At 43.6% G+C, this 20,048-nt stretch overlaps 1 protein-coding gene across 3 annotated transcripts in view; it reads left to right on the top strand.

Moving 5' to 3' along the window:
- Positions 1-1,720: 1,720 nt before the first annotated feature.
- OXSR1 (oxidative stress responsive kinase 1) overlaps positions 1,721-20,048 on the top strand; it is a 113,059-nt gene continuing 94,731 nt past the window's right edge. For all 3 annotated transcript variants that reach the window (XR_011560554.1, XR_011560555.1, XM_070766888.1), the window contains exon 1: positions 1,721-2,009. Coding sequence is in view for 1 of the 3 variants with exons in the window: in XM_070766888.1 (XP_070622989.1) it covers positions 1,937-2,009 (73 nt within the window). In the remaining 2 variants the exon portion in view is untranslated. The remainder of the gene's footprint in view (positions 2,010-20,048) is intronic.

A 20,048-nucleotide genomic window follows, 5' to 3' on the forward strand; every position in this document is an offset into this window, starting at 1 on the left:
AAAATATATTTGCCCCTGGGGCTCTTGAGGTCAAGAGAAAATATTTGCCCCTTCTGAATAGCATTCAGCCTGTTCACTCTCAAACTGGATTCAACTTCTTTTTTACATTTGCACACACCGTTTTCTAGGGGCGATGGTTCACTTAATTTATTATTTATTGTTTACTATTTATTCATTCAGTATTCAGATTTCTATGCCACCCTTCTCCTGGGACTCAGGGTGGCTCACAACAAAGAATACAATACATGAAGAAATCTAATATTTAAATATACTAAAAACATAAAAATCTCATTTACGAGGGTCGTCCAGAAAGTAATGCACCACATTTTTTTCTTCAACAACTATTTATTGAACACAATGAAACTTAAACACAAGAAAGAATGATGTTTCTTCTACACTCCCTATTTTTCCACATAATCTTTGTCCCGTTCTATAGCCTTCCTCCAGCGAGACAAGTCTTCGTGACGTCAAAGCTCCGCCCATGGAATTCTCTTGCTATATTTTGTATTGTATTTTATTCCCTTTTTTGTCACAACCATACAATCATATGTAACTTCAATCATTTAAGTTACATAATGATTAACTTAATGATTGAACTAACAATGCCGCTAAAAAAAGTGACCGATGACAGTCTTTCGTGCATATGTTGTAGCTTCCCTATTGTCATGTGATCAAATATCAGTACCAAATATCAGATATATGGTAACTGGTATATAGTTATGACAGCTGCGGTGTCTCAGGGTCATGTAATCCTTTTTGCGACCTTCTGATAAGCAAAATCAATAAGGAAATCAGGTTCGCCTCAGTTAGTCACAACTGTGTGACTAACTTAACTGCAGTGATTCACTTAACAATTCTGGCAAGAATGAAGCAAAATTTGCCTGCTTAATTGATGGTTTAACAATGGAAATTTTGGGCTCGGTTGTGATCGTAAGTCCAGGACTTTCTAGATAGTACAGGTAGTCCTCAGGTACAAGCACAAATGAGCATAACATTTATATTGTTAGGTGGGGGAAAAATATATGGGGATTTGTCCCATTTTATGACTTTTCTTGCCACATTTGTTAAGTGAACCATGGCAGTTTCTGAATTAGTAACACGGTCGTAAAGTGAATTTGGGTTCTCCTTTGACTTTGTCAGAAGGACGCAAAATAATTCCTGAGCATGGTCTTAACCGGGGTAGACAAAGTTGGCTCCTCTGACTTGTGGACTTCAACTCCCAGAATTCCTAAGCCAATCATGTTAGCTCAGGAATTCTGGGAGTTGAAGTCCACATGTCATAGAAGAGCCAACTTTGCTTACCCCTGGCCTAAACCGTCTTTAAACATAAGCGTGTCCAGCATCTGAATGTAAATCACGTAACCCATTGGATTTCTGCACCGATAACACTGAAAAATGGTCACAAGTCACTATTTTCCAACTGTCACTAAATGAACCGCACTTGTCTTCCTCAACGTTAATCCCACCCCATGCAGCAGAGGCGGGGTTAGAGCATTATTGACAGCACCCCAGCCAATCACCGAAGGAGCCTCTTTTTCCTTTCACAGTCGGTGAACTAAGGGGGCGGGGCTGTGGGCGCATGCGCCATCTTGTGAGTGGCGTCACTCGGGGTGCTCTCCCTCTTTCCCAGCGGGGAGAAAAATTCAGGAGGAGGGGCGTGAGAGGCAGAGGTGGAAAAAAAAAAGCGTCGAGGAGAGGAGATGGGAGGGGCTTGAATTCCGGAGGAGGAAGGGGGAGGCGCCGAGCCGAAGACCCACTCAAGATGGCGCCCTCGGAGGTCCCCACCCCGGGGGCGGGCGTGCCGTGCGCGTGACGTCACCGCGCCTGGGCAAAGGCAGGTGGGAAGCCCAACGGGGCGAAGTTTGGCCCCTTGCGAGGCGGCGCTGCGGTCTGTGAGCGGCGCGGCTCCTCATCTCGCCCTTCCAGCGAGGCGGCCATGGCTGCGGAGGAGTCCGGCTCGGTGGCCTGGTCCATCGACAGGGATGACTACGAGCTGGAGGAGGTGATCGGTGAGTCGCGCTAGGCCCCGCAGATGGGCAGAAGGGGGCGTGCGTGCGTGCGTGCGTGCCTGGTGCCCAGCAGCATTTGGGGGGTGGGGGTGGATGTCATCGCCTGGGGTCCCGGGGATTATTGGGGGGGGGTGTCGTCCTTCTGCCCGTCCCGCTGCATGCACCGGTGCTGTTGACCTGGGTGCAAAAGGAGGGCAGCCCCGTGCAACCCCCTCCCTTCCAAATAGGGTGGGTGGGGTGCAGGGAAAGAGAAGGAAGACGCGTCCCATTCTCCCAGGTGGTCGGCGGTGGGAGCGGGCTGTACGGCTCTTGGGAGGCTTGGGGTCAAGTCGGGGATGAGAGTGGGCGGTGGTCTGCGGGTGCCACCCGACCAAGGTGACCTCGCTGGTTTTCTGGGCTTTGGTTGTGGTTGGGAGGTGTTGTGCGTGTGTGTGTGTGTGTGGAGGGCTGGAGGTTGCCTTTGGGAAGGCGAGGTGTAGGGATTCCTACTGGAGAGGACATGTCTCTGGTCTTCGAGAATGGGATTGGGTCTTCCGAGGTCTTCTAGTCCAGTGTTTCCCAACCTTGGCAACTTGAAGATATTTGGACTTCAACTCCCAGAATTCCACAGCCAGCGAATGCTGGCTGGGGAATTCTGGGAGTTGAAGTCCAAATATCTTCAAGTTGCCAAGGTTGGGAAACACTGCTCTAGTCCACCCCCCACCCCGCACTTGAGACAACAAGTGGCTGTCAAGTTTCTTCTTAAAAACCTCCAGCGATGGAGCAAACCTGTTGCTTGTGTCCTTAGGGTTTATATTAATATTGATTGTTTGACCCCCCTGTGACAGTCATGAAGTGTTGTACCCCATGATTCTTGACAAAGGCATCTTTTCTTTTATGTACGCACCAAAGACAAATTCTTTCTGTATCCAATCACACTTGGCCAGTAAATAATTCCATTCTGTGCTGTGCTATTCTTTCCTATAGTCTATTCTAATTCTTTTCTATTCTAGTCTATTCATTCCCTTCTCTATTCTATATTTTATTCTATTCTCTGTTCTGTTTTCTTTTAATTCTAATTCTATTCTGTTCACCACAGAGCTTCTGGAGGCAAAGCCCTTCTACTGGTTAATTGTCCTCAAGGCTAGGAAGAGTCTCTTTAGTTTGAGGTAGCTTCTCTCCTTTGCTGAGGAGGTAGTCCTGGGGTAAGGGAATGGCAGGAGGGGTTGAAGTCTTGTCTGCTGGGTGGCTGGTGGGCTCCTTTGGGCAGTCGATGGGCTCCACAGGACAAGAGATATCAGACTGAGATTCTCAGTCATCCAGGTTGTTGGTTGTCCTAAAGGTGCTTCCGCCCCTTGCCCCAAAGGCAACTTAGATATGTTTTTGGTTGAAGACATTTCTGAAGGTTGAACTGTGCTTCTAGAATGAAAAGTGAAACATCTTCAAGGAGAGACAAAGAAAGCACCTTTGGGACAGATTAGATTAGATTTATTGGATTTATATGCCGCCCCTCTCCGCAGACTCGGGGCGGCTCACAACAACGGTAAAAAACAGTACATAGTAACATATGTAATATTTAGCAATCTAAATTACAGTTTTAGGTTAAAAAAAAGTCCACAAAAGAAACCCCAATATATAAAAAAACAAGCACACAATCAGTCATACACCAAAACTACATGGGCAAGGGGGAGATGTTTCATTTCCCCCATGCCTGACGGCAGAGGTGGGTTTTAAGGAGTTTACGAAAGGCAAGGAGGGTGGGGGCAATCCTAATCTCTGGGGGGAGCTGGTTCCAGAGGGTCGGAGCCACCACAGAGAAGGCTCTTCCCCTGGGTCCCGCCAGGCGACATTGTTTAGTCGACGGGACCGGAGAAGGCCAACTCTGTGGGACCTAACCGGTCGCTGGGCTAGATCAGGGGAGTCAAACTCAATTTCATAGAGAACCACATCAGGGTTGTGTTTGATCTGGGCGGGGGTGGGAGGCTGGTGTCATCATGGCCAGCTCGACATGACTCATTTTGGGGGCACTTATGGTGGCCCAAGTGTTCTGCCGGTGAAAACAGGCTCCCAAGCTCCGTTTTCAGCTGCGCCAGCCTCCCGCAACCCTCTAGCAATTATAACAGGGTAACCCTTTTAGCCCCGTTTTCACTGGGAAAGGCATTGCGGGCAGGTCCTAAGAACCATGCGGATCGGATCCAGCAGCCTGGCCTTGGATTTGATACGCTTGGATTAGATGGACCAGCGGTCCAATCGACAAGTGAAAAATAGAAACATAGAAGACTGACGGCAGAAAAAGACCTCATGGTCCATCTAGTCTGCCCTTATACTATTTTCTGTATTTTATCTTACAATGGATATATGTTTATCCCAGGCAATGTTTCAATTCAGTTACTGTGGATTTATCTACCACGTCTGCTGGAAGTTTGTTCCAAGGATCTACTACTCTTTCAGTAAAATAATATTTTCTCATGTTGCTTTTGATCTTTCCCCCAGCTAACTTCAGATTGTGTCCCCTTGTTCTTGTGTTCACTTTCCTATTAAAAACACTTCCCTCCTGGACCTTATTTAACCCTTTAACATATTTAAATGTTTCGATCAAGTCCCCCCTTTCCCTTCTGTCCTCCAGACTACACAGATTGAGTTCATGAAGTCTTTCCTGATACGTTTTATGCTTAAGACCTTCCACCATTCTTGTAGCCCGTCTTTGGACCCGTTCAATTTTGTCAGTATCTTTTTGTAGGTGAGGTCTCCAGAACTGAACACAGTATTATTCCAAATGTGGTCTCACCAGCGCTCTACATAGCGGGTGTTAGTCCTTCCTTTTTTTGCCCTCTGAAGGCAACCTGTTTGGGCCAGCAGCAACCCACTTGCTTTCTTTTATTGCTTTTCTCCTTCTCTTCTTTCTCCTTCTCCAGAGCCCATCTTCTGGGAGACAGGTGGGCTTCCTTAGGAAGGCGATTGGTCCCTGGGAGAAGAGAGGGCTCAGCTAGATGGGTCGCGGGTCCCCCCACCCAGCAGGGCACAGCTTCTGTTCTAAAATTCGGAGGGAGCAGAGAAAACCCTGGCTTTGAAAAGAAGAAATTATCTTACGTCCTTGCAAAAGCCGCTTCAAACCACCTTCTTGTCCCTCCCTTGAAACGGGCTGTGCAAGAATTAAAAATTCTGCTTCTGAGAATTTGGGCATTGAAGGATATAAATGCTTGTGTTTTGAAATATATGTGTCTGATCTTAAACCAAAAGGCATACCAGCTCCGTTTCGTTTGTTTTATTTAAGTGCATATAACCTTTAATTCCATTCCCGAGGCAGACACTGATAGTTAGGATGATAAACGCGTTACGTTTCTGTGGGTGCTGGGGCTCCTATAAAATTATGATCATTTATGTTAGCTTGAGTATTCATTAGAACAAAGAAAGAGCCTTGCATTTTTTTGACTAACACAGCTTGAAGCCTCTCTCTCTCTCCCCCCACCCCACACACACACTCTCCCCCAATTAATGCTTGAGGGATGAAAAAAATCAAATACTTGTGGTTTTAAAAGGCTTTGAGGCTGGGGGTGTGTCTGTGCTCTAATTTGGTTTGCAGTTAAGATTCATTGTCCTCAAACTTTCTCCAGCTGCGATTTTAGAAATAACTGTGTATAAGAAAGAATTTGCATTTTTTTAAAAATGTTTTGGCTAGCATGAATACTGGACATTTTGGTTGTGGGTATATTTCAATTCGCAGGAATGTCTTGACAATCAAGGAGAAATGACATGGAGTGGCAATCTCATAGAGGTTTGTTTCCAACTCTTCGGGGAATGTTGGAAAATGGGTGCTTGTTCATCCTTCCTAAGAGGAAACTGAGGCTCCTAAAATTACTTTAGATACAGTGATACCTGGTCTTACGAACTTAATTGGTTCCGGGATGAGGTTCGTAAGGTGAAAAGTTCGTAAGACAAAACAATGTTTCCTATAGGAAACAATGTAAAACCGATTAATGCGTGCAAGCCAAAAAAATATATATAGCAAAAACGGCACTCTGCTGGGCGCCACTGCCCGGCTGTCACCTTCTGAAACAGCCAGGCGCTTCTCGGCGTTCTCCCGAACCCGAAAAGTTCAGGTTCGGGAGGCCGCTGAGAAGCGCCGCTGCCCAGCTGTCACCTTCCTGGAGTCCACGTTTCAGCCGGCCAGAAAGGACGTCTCCATGATGTCAAAGCACCGCCCCTGGAATTCCCTATTGGGATTTCCCACCTCTGTTTGAGCCTCCCAGCCGGCCGACAGTCCCACAGCTCTTCTGCGAAGGGGACAGCTGGGCGGCAGCGCTTCTCGGCGGTCCCCTGAACACCGAACCCAAACTTTTGCTGAACTTCTGGGTTCGGTGGGTTCGTAAGGTGAAAAAGGTTTGTAAGAAGAGGCAAAAAATTTCCGAACCCCGGGTTCGTATCTCGAAAAGTTCGTATGACGAGGGGTTCGTATCAGGAGGTACTACTGTATTTGGGTTGCTCATCACCCTAACCTGTTGTAAAGCCCATTTTTCTTGGCTTAGTGATCTATTCAAGAAGGAAGTTAAATAAGCCCAGCTGGACAGATCCTTTACAAATCATGTTGAGAAATATTTCAGTTCAAAGACTAGTTTATTGATAGATTATGGTCAAATTCACATTTCCTAAAAATCTGTGTTTCTCAACTTTGGCAATCTGAGATTGCGTGGACTTCAGCTCCCAGAATTTCCCAGCCAGGGGAATTCTGGGAGTTGAAGTCCACACATCTTCAAGTTGTGAAGCTTGAAAAACACTACCTTAGATCCCCACCTTATCTGAAACCTCAATTTATAATCCACTGTGACTTGATTGTACATCATCCTGAGCTGAAATCAAAGCAACTTATCATGATATTGCGTAAGTTGTCAAATTTTGGGCTTCCCCACTGTGGTTGCTAAGTTTTGCTTCTGCAATCAAATCTAAGAAGCTAAGTTCAAGTGCTGCCTTAAAACAACACAACAACACAAGAGCAACAACACAACACAACACAAGAGCACACAACAGATTTAAACTTAATATTAACCGCTCCAAACTTGACTGTAAAAAATATGACTTCAGTAACCGAGTTGTCGAAGCGTGGAACTCATTACCGGACTCCATAGTGTCATCCCCAAACCCCCAACACTTTACCCTTAGATTATCTACGGTTGACCTATCCAGATTCCTAAGAGGTCAGTAAGGGGCAAGTACAAGTGCACTAGAGTGCCTTCTGTCCCCTGTCCTATTGCTCCCCTATATCTCCTGTACCTTTCTTCTATTCCTATATCTCTTCTTCTATTCTTTCATTGATATATTCTATTTCTATATCTTCTTTTATATTATTTCTTAGATATATTTTACTATGAGTATCTCCTCTATAACCTTCATCATGTATTTTACTATGTGTATATTGATATATACCCACTAAAACCCTCATTGTGTATTGGACTAAATAAATAAATAAATAAATAAAATAAAACTTTCAGAGTCTTCTGTTGGAGGCGATCCTCCTCCTGAATTTGAAGGCTGGACTATACCGGTAGTCCTCCACTTGCAATAGTTTATTTTGTGAACAGATGTTTCACTTAGCAGCAGAAATGCTGGGTTCAATTGTGGCTGTAAGGTGAGGACTGCCTGTAATGGTTTCACCCAAGTTTAAGTCAAGTCCTCTCGCATTCATTTTTATCTTAGTTATACAGTGGTACCTCAAGATACGAACCTCTCGTCTTACGAACAACTCGTGATACGAACCCGGGGTTCAGAAAAATTTTGCCTCTTCTTACGAACTTTTTCCGAGTTACGAACCGGCGTTCGGAGACTGCTGGGAAGCCGCGCGGCTGTTTTAAAAGGTGACAGCCGGGCGGCGGGGCTTCCCAGAAGCCTCCCGAACGCCGGTTCATAACTCGAACAAAGTTCGTAAGAAGAGGCAAAATTTTTCTGAACCCCGGGTTCGGTTCGGGAGGTTGCTGGGAAGCCCCCCAGCCCGGCTGTCACCTTTTAAAACAGCCGCGCCGCTTCCCAGCAGTCGCCGAAAGCCATTTTTTTGCAGGGGGTTTTTGGTTGCACGGATTAATTGACTTTACATTGTTTCCTATGGGAAACAATGTTTCATCTTACGAACCTTTCGTCATACGAACCTCCTCCTTCCACCAATTAAGTTCGTATCATGAGGTATTACTGTATTTTCTCCTTTGTTTTCTTCCGGTAAGGAAGGTCAAGAACATTGCCTATACATATTTGCTAAACTCAAATCTCCTTCACACAATATGAACAGTCTGGTTCTAATTTTTTTCCTTTTGGTTCCTTTAAAATTAGAACTAGGTCTGATCTTATACTCCTTCCCAGGAACTGGTGGTAATGGTCATTGGCAGTTTCACAGAAGACAAAAATTTCACTGACAGACTGTCCTCCCTTGTTTTCACATGTTTCGTATTTCTTTTCAAAGTGACAGTGAATGAAATGCAAAGATTGGGGGGTTTTCAGTTGAATTGGGATGGAGATCTGGTTTTTAGAAACATAGAAACATAGAAGACTGACGGCAGAAAAAGACCTCATGGTCCATCTAGTCTGCCCTTATACTATTTCCTGTGTTTTATCTTAGGATGGATATATGTTTATCCCAGGCATGTTTAAATTCAGTTACTGTGGATTTACCAACCACGTCTGCTGGAAGTTTGTTCCAAGGATCTACTACTCTTTCAGTGAAATAATATTTTCTCACGTTGCTTTTGATCTTTCCTCCAACTAACTTCAGATTGTGTCCCCTTGTTCTTGTGTTCACTTTCCTATTAAAAACACTTCCCTGAAATTTATCTTTTCTGTCCTCTTCAAACCTCCCTCCCCCCCATTCCCAAAAGGCTTTGAACAGCCAGGATGTGGCTAAACTCCCTGCAAAGAACACACACAGTTTGTCGGAAGATGGGCTAAAGGTCAAGAACATTGCCTATAGATATTTGCGTGCCCTTCCATCCTATTTTAGCTAACCATACTTCTTTTATCTGTTTTTGCAATCCCATCACTTTCCTATCCCTTCAAGAAGGAGCTGCAGTCGAAAATGGGTTCATCATTTTTCTCAGGATACAGACGTAGGCAGTGAAAGTTATGTATTAATAGCCTGTGCTTTGCCAATAAAACAAAGTGTTGTATTTGTGCCAGGAAATTGAGAAGAATACAGTACAATGAAAAAAAAAAGAGATCTGCATCCAGCCAAGCCTAATTATGGAAAGCTTCCCTTACTTTGAATGGGCTTCAATCTCTCGGGACCTGCTCAGTCACTTCCAAGACGGTCTGGTTGAAACCTTATAGTTTCATTTGTGAGACATCCTGAAAAATTGGGAAGATTTCTTTCTTTCTTTCTTTCTTTCTTTCTTTCTTTCTTTCTTTCTTTCTTGATTTGACTTGATTTGATTTGTATGCTGCCCCTCTCCGAAGACTCGGGGCGGCTAACAACAATAATAACACAATATAAACAAATCTAAATATTTAAGTTAATTTAAAAACCCTAATTTAAGAAACCAATCATACAGACATACCATGCATAAATTTTATAAGCCTAGGGGGAAGGGAAAATCTCAATTCCCCCATGCCTGATGACAGAGGTGGGTTTTAAGGAGCTTACGAAAGGCAAGGAGGGTGGGGGGAGTTGATTTCAGAGGGCCGGGGCTGCCACAGAGAAGGCTCTTCCCCTGGGTCCCGCCAAACGACATTGTTTAGTCGACAGGACCCGGAGAAGGCCAACTCTGTGGGACCTAACTGGTCGCTGGGATTCGTGTGGCAGAAGGCGGTCCCGGAGATATTCTGGTCCGATGCCATGAAGGGCTTTATAGGTCATAACCAACACTTTGAATTTTGACCGGAAACCAATCGGCAACCAATGCAGACTGCGGAGTGTTGGTGTAACATGGGCATATTTAGGAAAGATGACTGTTTGTTTATTTATTTGTTTGTGTGTGTGTGTGTGTGTGTATGTATTCATTCATTCATTCATTCATTCATTCAACTTCTATGCTGCTCAATCCTGAAGTATTCAGGGCAGCTTACAACAGTATAAAATACAAAAAACAATTAAAAAGAAGTCAAATATGTAATCTAACAATAAATCCCAGATTAAAACCCATAATAAACTAATTAGCACATAGATGTAGCATTCATACAATTTGGCCGTGATTGTTGTTGATTCATGGCCCCCCAGGGCTGCAGGCAAAGCCAGGTCTTCGTGGCCTTACGGAAAGCCAGTAGAGTGGGAGCAATACGGACCTCGGTGGGGGAGTTGATTCCATAGAGCTGGGGCAGCAACAGAGAAGGCCCTCCCCCGCGGCCCTGCCAACCTGCATTGCTTAGTCGACGGGACCTGGAGGAGGCCAACTCTGTGTGCTCTTATAGGTCTCTGGGAGGTAAGCGGCAGCAGACGGTCCCGTAAATGAATTTTACAAAAGAGGAGGAGAAAGCTCTAATGGCAAAGGGTCTCGGACCTCGGCAACTTCAAGACTTATGGACTTCAATTCCCAGAATTCCTCAGCCAGCAAAGTGCCTCTCTGCAAAGCTGATATAAAATGCCAATACATAGTTGTAAATGCAGGATACTTGACCATGGGAAAACCATCGAAACTTCAGAACTGGGTTGCAAAGTAATCTTTGGAAGATCTCTAGTAATTTTAAACAGGCATATTAAGTGACCTGTCGTAACTCAAGGACTACATTGGTACTGCTTTTGATTAATCCTGAGCTCCCATCTATTTCTGGATCCTGAGTTTGAAAGGGATTAAGATAAATTGGGACAGGTTCACAAAAGGGCAGGAGGGGAAAAAGAAGCTCATCCCTCTGAAGAGAGATTGAAGGAGATGGGATGGATATGGCCTTGGGAAGGGGGCAGTGAAAAGAGGGGCAGGGTAGAATAGCTGCCTATCAGTCTCCGGGCACAATTCAAGATGTTGGTTATTATATATAAAGCCCTATATGGTTTAGGGCCAGATTATTTACGGGACCGTCTCCTGCCATATACCTCCCGGAGACCAATTAAAGCACACAGTTGCATCAGCCAAGCAATGTAGACTGGTGCAGGTCCCATCAGCCAAGCAATGTAGACTGGCGGGACCTCGGGGGAGAGCCTTCTCTGTTGCCGCCCCGGCTCTTTGGAACCAACTCTCACCCGATGTCGCCACTGCTCCCACCCTGGTGGTTTTTTGTAAGACCACGAAGACCTGGCTCTGCTTGGGGATCCTAAATTAACTCCAACTGACCACCTGTATGAATATGACTCTTCACGAATGGGATGTACGTGTGTTGTTGAGCCGCTCTGTTATGAGTTTTAATTAAGGTTTTAGATTTCTTGACTTCTTTATTATTGTTATTTATAATTTATTTTGTCGTAAGCCGCCCTGAGTCCTTCGGGATTGAGCGACATAGAAGTCAAATTTAAGAAGTCAAAAGAAGTCAAAATAGCATTCTTAAAATCAAGTGTCATGGCCCCTTTATGACTTATGGACTTTAGCTCCCAGAATCCCTGAATCAGGCTGGTTCAGGAATTCTGGGAGTTGAAGTCCATAAATCCTACAGGGGCCATATTCCCCTACCTCTGTCCTGGAGGATAAATGACAAGACTTGTTCTCTCTTCTTCCTGATTTTGTCTGAATCTTTAAAAGAATAATTCTATGGAGAGCAGTTTTTATATAATGGAATCAAGTGACCAGGGGGCCTTGGGGTAGTTTACAGCTATTTGTTTAGTGCAGAAGTCGTGAAATTGGCAACTTAAAGCGCTGCACACCAAGACAACTAGACACAAGGACGCCCTCACTCTGCTAAACCAATAATTCCCCCACCACTGTCAAACTATTCACTAAGGCTGCACTACTGTTACTATACACTACTACTACTATTACTACTATTATTAGTCCTCGGAGAGGAGCGGCATACAAATCTAAATAATAATAATAATAATAATAATAATAATAATAATAATAATAATTATTATTATTATTATTATTATTATTATTATTATTATTATTATTTTTCTCATTGTTCCTAACACCCATCTCCTCCCACTTACAACTGTATGACTGTAACTTTGTGGCTTGCATCCTTATAATTTATATTAACATTGATTGTTTTCTGGTTGCTTATTTGTACCCAATGGCAATCATTAAGTGTTGTACTTTATGATTCTTGACAGATGTATCTTTTCGTTTATGTACATTGAGAGCGTGTGCACCAAAGACAAATTCCTTGTGTGGCCAATCACACGGCCAATAAAGAATTCTATTCCATTCTGCCCTGTTCTATTCTATTCCTTTCCATTCATTATTCAGTTCTGCTCTGTTTCTGTTCCATTCTATTCTATTCTATTCTAACTTTAAGACTTGTGGACTTCCAGTTTGGAGTTTGGGAACCTGAAACTACAATAATACAGATAGTCATCAATTTACAATCACAACCGTGCCCGAAATTTCTGTTGCTCAGCAAGACATCTGTTCATTGTGTGTTTGTCCCATTTGATGACCTTTCTTGCCACATCTGTTAAGTGAATCACTGCATTCTTAAATTAGTAACATTGTGGTTAAATGAATCTGGCTTCCCCATGTACTTTGAGCATCAGGAGTTTACAAAATGTGATCATCTCACCCTTTCACCCCACATCCCGGGACACTGTGATTGTCATAAATATGAGTCAGCTTCCCATCATCTGAATTTTGACCACAAGTCCCATGGGGATGTTATCATGGTTGCAAGTTTGAAAAGTGGCGCTAAGCCGCTCCCCCCTCCCCCAATGCCATTGCAACTTAGAATGTTCACTAAACGAACAGTTGTAAGTCAAGGACTACCTGTACTGGGGGGAAAAAGCTACTTATGAGCATCTTTTCACACTTACAATCATTGCAACATCCCCATTCTCACGTGATCAAAATTTGGATGCTTGAGAACTGGTGTCAGGGTTCCAAGTAAATGAGGACCCGGATTGTGGGGGCAATAGGCTGGCTCTGTTAAAAAGTGCTATTGCTAACATGTTGTAAGCTGCCCTGAGTCTAAGGAGAAGGGCGGCATAAAAATCGAGTAAAATTAACTAACTAACTAACTAACTAACTAACTAACACCCCCCAAATGAAAGAAGACTTCGAGGCTTGAAGTTCCTCAAAGTTCTATTTTATTACAAGTGTCATATTGCACTTCTGTGAAAACCCTGAAATCTGAAAGCTTCTGGCTTTTCCCTACCACCCCCACGCCCCAAAAAATGTCCCAATTCCTTCCTCTGCACCCACATGTCCATGGTCCATTTAATGCACCATTCTGGAGATGCTTCCCAGTCACATTCTCAGTCCGATCACCTTGACTCCACTCGGTCAAAAACATCATGCACTTTGTGTTTAGAATAAAGTTTTTTAAAAAAGAAAGTTGGAGCAAGGGAACTTTTAATACATTTTAATAGATATGGGAACATTATTTATATAAGAGGATAGATATATAATCTATTTTCCTTACAAAATATCCTCTCCTTCATTTTCATAGATTTTCATGGGTATATTTATGCAGATTGTTGTCAGTTCGGGTTTTTGGGTGTCTTTGTGACATTTTGACGAAATCAGAATTCGTCATCATCAGGCTGAAGTTATTGACTTTGTGCTGCTGTGAGTATGCACGAAGCCAATAACTTCAGCCTCATGATGGTAAATGTGATTTCACCGAAATGTTGCAAAGACACTCAAAATATTACGCGGGGAAAAACCCAAAGTCACAACAATCTACACACGCGCACACACACATGTGGGTCTCATGGATGCTGTGTTTTTTATTCTATGTATGTTTTATGTTGGAGGAAAAAATAAAAAATATATAACACCCCCCCCACCCACCCCAAAAAAGTCATCAATTTCTTTGTGCCCAATCCAGCAAAACCTTGGCCAACTGCATGGCTCATGACCTTCCATCGCCCATCTGCAATAGGCCCTTGATGGTTTTTTTCCCCCTTCAACCATACCCGGGGTCGTCTATGGCCTTTGGGTACCTGGTTTTTCTCCATGGAAGGAAGAAGAAGCTGAGATGTTCTACTCAGCTATTTTTAATAGGGTTTTTAAAAAAATCCCTTTCAATTCTTTGCATTCAGTCTTGCTCCCTTGGCACGGGGTTGCCCTCCAGGTGCAGGGCAGAGTGACCTTGACTCTTGGAGAAAGGAATGTTATTTTGATTAAATATCTCCTCAGCTCCATACCATCTCCCCCTCTCAGTTTCTCACAGCCCTAAGTGCGGCAGGCCTGAAGGCCCAAGGCCCAAGATGGCTTCCAGGCCTGTCAACTCATCATTCCCTCTGATGAGAAATTCCTTTTAGTACCAGGTTGCTTCTTGTCCTATCTTCTGGTGCTTTGGAGAATATGTGGAGCCACTACAGTGTTCCCTTGACTCTAGCGGGGGATGCGTTCCAAGACCGCCCACAAAAGTCAAATTTCTGCGAAGTAGAGATGCGGAAGTAATTACACTATTTTTGGCTATGAACAGTATCGCTGGACATCTCCTAACACTTTAAACCCCTAAATTACAATTTCCCATTCTCTTAACAACCTTTAGATTATAACTCAGCATTATTACTGGTACTCACCATTGAAGAAGATACTTAAGGGTCCTGATATTTATTAACATAATTATTTATTAACAATAAATCGGTGATGATGTATGACATCTCGGGCGGGAAAAACCATGGTGTAGAAAAAAACCCACAAAGTATTTTTTTATTAATATTTATTGAAAAACCGTGGTATAGACTTTTTGCGAATGTAGGACCCACGAAAGTCAAGGGAACACTGTATTCTTTGCGGCAGCTCCTCAAATATTGGGAGGCTGCTATCACGTCAAGAGTTTCTGAACATTGGAAAAAAAGGGGAAAGGAAACGTCCTTGCAATATCTAGAGCTAGAGGTGTGTGTAGTGTGTAGTGTGTGTGTAAAACTATTACTCAGCACGATATCTGATTAATTCCGTTTCCAAAGAGGGCAGTTATGTCCGTGTCGTGAGCTGGGATTAGCCCAAAGTGACAAATGATGTCTGAACCCTCCGAGGGCTTAAAAGGTTCAGGCCCTCCACTTCTAGAGGCAGCTGCTGGTTTTAATGGGTTGTGGATTTCGTTCACCCATAATTTTCTTCCATTCCTTCGGCGGGCCCCAGGGGAAGAGCCTTCTCTGTGGTGGCCCCGGCCCTCGGGAACCAACTCCCCCCGGAGATTAGAACTGCCCCCACCCTCCTTGTCTTTTGTAAACTACTCAAGACTCACTTATACCGTCAGGCATGGGGGAGTTGAGACACCTTTCCCCCAGGCTTTTTTATACTTTGTTTTATGTTTGGTATGAATGTGCTGTTTGGTTTTTTAAATAATGATAGGGTTTTATATGTTTTTAATATTAGATTTGTTCCACTACTATATTGTGAGCTGCCACGAGTCTTCAGAGAGCGGCTGCATACAAATTTAATTATTAATAATAATAATAATAATAATAATAATAATAAATAATAATAATGAATATTATTAATAATATTAAACTCTAGACTTAACTACCACATTTGAGCCCATAATTTATGTTGCCAAGGGAAACATTTGTTAAGTTAGTTCCCCCCCCCCCAATTATATGACCTTTCTTGCTTTAGTTATTAAGTGAATCACCGTAATTGTTAAGTTAGTAACATGTTTGTTAAGTGAATCTAGTTTCCCCGATTGACTTTGGTCACAGGTCACTTTTTTCAGCGCTGCTATAACTTTGAATGAACTGTTGTAAGTCAAGGAATGTGAGCCGGGGTGGCGCAGCAGGTCTGTACTGCAGGCCACTGAAGCTGACTGTAGATCTGTAAGTCAGTGGTTCAAATCTCATCACCGGCTCAAGGTTGACTCAGCCTTTCATCCTTCTGGGGTGGGTAAAATGAGGACCCGGATTGTGGGGGCAATAGGCTGGCTCTGTTAAAAAAGTGCTATTGCTAACATGTTGTAAGCCGCCCTGAGTCTAAGGAGAACGGCGGCATTAAAAAAATTGAATAAATAAAATAAATGAATAAAATAAATACCCGTGGTGGTGTTGGGTTGGCGTCAATCAAACTGGGACTTATATCTATGAAGATTCTCAGTCACCTGGGTCATGGTTGTTTCAAAGGTCCTTTTTCCAAAAGGCAGCTGGACTTCCTTAGTTTTTGTTTCAGATTGTATAGGGTAGTGATGGCGAACCCTTGGCACACTGCTAGAGGTGACCAGAGGGAGCCATATCTGAGGGCATGAAAGTCATTGCCCTATATCAGATCCAGTGCATGTATGCCTTGGCCAGCTGATTTTTGGCCTTCTTTTCGGCCTTTTTTGCTCTCCCCAGGCTGCAGGAAAGTCTCCTGAACCCAGGGGACGGCAAAAAATAGCCCAACTGGAAGCTTCAGTGAGCCCCGTGCACATGTGCAGGGGGCAGTGCGGGGGGTTTGTATGCATGCGCAGGGGCTAATGGGGAGGGATTTTGCGCATGTGCAGGCAGAGGGCATTGCTACCAGGGCATCAGACCAGAATATCTCCGGGACCGCCTTCTGCTGCACGAATCCCAGCGACCAGTTAGGTCCCACAGAGTTGGCCTTCTCCGGGTCCTGTCGACTAAACAATGTCGGCTGGCGGGACCCAGGGGAAGAGCCTTCTCTGTGGCGGCCCCGACCCTTTGGAACCAGCTCCCCCTGGAGATTAGGATTGCCCCCACCCTCCTTGCCTTTCGTAAACTTCTTAAGACCCACCTCTGCCGTCAGGCATGGGGGAACTGAGATAACTTCCCCAGACGTATATATTTTATGCATGGTATGTTTGAATGTATGTTTTATTTTAAATAAGGATTTTTTTAGTTTTTTAATTATTAAATTTGTTACCGTATATTGTTCTTATTATTGCGGTGAATGCTGGCTGGGGAGTTCTGGGAGTTGAAGTCCAGATATCTTCAAGTTGCCAAGGCTGGGAAACACTGGATTAGAAGACCTTCAAGGTTCCTTCCAGCTGTGCTCTGATTGATGAATGGATAAAGCCTATAAAATAGTTTGGAATGTGGTTTTCTTGTGAATGGGACCTTTGCCTTGAAATGGGAGGCTTCTTGTGTCAATAAAAATGAGACTGCGTGCCAGCCCATTGGTTCTTCCACACGTTTGAGCTCTTTCCATGGACATTCAGGCTAGCTCAACATAGCCACAAAGATAATATCAGTAAAACAGTTTAGGTAATAAAAGCCCAGCTCCGATAACCACAACAGCAGTAGCAGTAAATCTGTCAACAGCCGTCTAATAAATGTCTATCTAAAAAAATATTGTTTAATCTGCTGGGTTGGTCCTTCGGTTGCCTCCAAATAGGTGATTCACCCTTTCAAATCAATTTGTCTACCTGTCTCTTCGCTGCAAGAACAATTTAGGGATTATGTTAATGAAGTTTCTTTTAGTGCGCAAGCATATTTTTGGAAGGGGAAGTCTACATCTGATATGAGGCAATTGATTCCTTTTGAAAAGTTCACTGTCAACTTTTGAATTGTGTAGTTTACATCAGGGGTCTCCAACCTTGGCAACTTTACGACTTGTGGACTTCAATTCCCAGAATTCCTCAGCCGGCACATGCCGGCTGAGGAATTCTGGGAGTTGAAATCCACAAGTCTTAAAGTTGCCAAGGTTGGAGACCCCTAGTTTGTGTTGTTGTTGTTTAAAGGCAATAAACTGGCAAGGAATAATATGATTGCGAAATGCAGGTAGTCCCTTACTTAAAACCACAATTGAGTCCAATGTTTCTGTTGCTAAACTAGTGAATTTTGCCCCATTTTATGTCTTTTCTCGCCATAGTTCTTACGTGAATCACTGCTGTTAAGCTTAGTAACTTGATTGTTAAGGGAATCTGGCTTCCCCATCGACTTTGCTCGTGGGAAGGTCACAAAAGAACATATGCATCTGCCAATGTCAGCTGGCGGGGCCTAGGGGAAGAGCCTTCTCTGTGGCAGCCCCAGCCCTCTGGAACGAACTCCCCCCAGGGATTAGAATTGCCCCCACCCTCCTCGCCTTTCGTAAGCTTCTTAAAACCCACCTCTGCCGTCAGGCATGGGGGAATTGAGATTCTTTTCCCCTTAGGCCTTTACAATTTATGCATGGTGTGTTTTGTATGTATGTTTGGTTTTATAATAAGGGTTTTTAAGTGTTTTACTATTGGATTGTCACATGTTGTTTTATCACTGTTGTTAGCCGCCCCGAGTCCACGGAGAGGGGCGGCATACAAATCCAATAAATAAATAAAATAAATAAATAAATAAAGTTGCCAAGTTTGGGGATCCTTGCTGTTTCTTTCCTTTTTAAACTGTTCTCTTGCAAGCTTTTCAGAAAGCCCGTACCCCCCTCTCCCTCCTGGTCTTTTGTAAAGCTCTGAAGCCCCACCTCTGCCGGCGGGCATGGGGGCCAAGAGTGTTGAGATTGCCTCCGGCCGATATTATAAATGATTGAGTTAGATGTACTGTATGTGTATGACTATGCATGGGGTTTTCTAACTTTTTTTTAGTAATCCTATACAATTCTTTTAAAAATAATTTAGATTTCTTTATATATTGTTGCATTTATGATGTTGTACGCCACCCTGAGTTGCCTCGAGAGGGGCGGCATGGAAATCAAATCAAATAAACAAATGAACAAACAAACAAATAAAAAAATAAAAAAATACGATCCCAGGAGACTGCAACATTCATAAATAGGAGTTGATTGCCCAGGAATTTTCATCATGTGGCCACAGGGATACTGTACTATAATAGTTGTAAGCATGAAAAATGGCCATTTCCCAGTGCTGTTGTTACTTACTTACTTACTTACTTACTTACTTACTTACTTACTTACTTACTTACTTGTATGCCGCCCCTTTCCGTAGACTCGGGGCTGCTCACAACATAATAAAACAATTCATAACAAATCTAATAATTTACAATTTAAAATTTAAAGTACACTAGTTAAGAAAACCCCATTTTTAAGCAGACATACCTACAAATATACCATACATAAATTATATAGGCCCGGGGGAGATATCTCAATTCCCCCATGCCTGACGACAAAAGGTGGGTTTTGAGGAGTTTACGAAAGGCAAGGAGGGTGGGGGCAGTTCTAATCTCTGGGGGGAGCTGGTTCCAGAGAGTCGGGGCCGCCACAGAGAAGGCTCTTCAAACAGTCACTAAGTAAATGATTTTAAGTCAGGAACCACCTGTATTTGAAAACATGCTGCAATGTCTTTCTTCTGCCTTTGTGCGCATTCTCCATTTGTTCTTTCTGTTCCTGAGCAATTCTGGAAGAACGCAGCCACTTAAGAAATCATAGCGATGTCTGTATTTACATTTCTCTTCTGCGCCTGCCTGCCTTTCTTCCTTGAACTTGGAAGAAGCACGGTATATTTCAGCCGGGGGTGGTGGTGGTGGTAGTAGTGGGGGTGGGAAGTAGGTTTGCCAAAGTTTCATTTGTTTGTGACAGTGCAAAGTATTTTTAGTAAAATATTTATAAGAGAAGCCTGCCTTTTAAAATTTGCTTTCTTTACAGATTTAATTGAAGGGCTGGCCAGGGCTAAAAATAAATTGAAGAGGGGAGGGGAGGATAAAGGGAAGGGAGAGGAGGGGAGGGGAGAGATGGGGAAAGGAAGAAAGGATGAGGAAAGGAGGGGAGAGGAAAGATGAAAGGAAGGAAAGTTGAGAGAAAAGAAAGATGAGAGAAAGGAAGGAAGGATGAGGAAAGGAGGGGAGAGGAAAGATGAAAGGAAGGAAAGTTGAGGAAAGGAAAGATGAGAAAGGAACGAAGGATGAGGAAAGGAGGGGAGAGGAAAGATGAAAGGAAGGAAAGATGAGAGAAAAGAAAGGTGAGAGAAAGGAAGGAAGGATGAGGAAAGGAGGGGAGAGGAAAGATGAAAGGAAGGAAAGTTGAGGAAAGGAAATATGAGAAAGGAATGAAGGATGAGGAAAGGAGGGGAGAGGAAAGATGAAAGGAAGGAAAGTTGAGGAGAGGAAAGATGAGGGAAAGGAAGGAAGGATGAGGAAAGGAGGGGAGAGGAAAGATGAGGAAAGAAAAGATGAGAGAAAGA

Source organism: Erythrolamprus reginae, chromosome Z (genome assembly GCF_031021105.1).
Source record: "Erythrolamprus reginae isolate rEryReg1 chromosome Z, rEryReg1.hap1, whole genome shotgun sequence".
NCBI classification, from domain to species: Eukaryota; Metazoa; Chordata; class Lepidosauria; order Squamata; family Dipsadidae; genus Erythrolamprus; species Erythrolamprus reginae.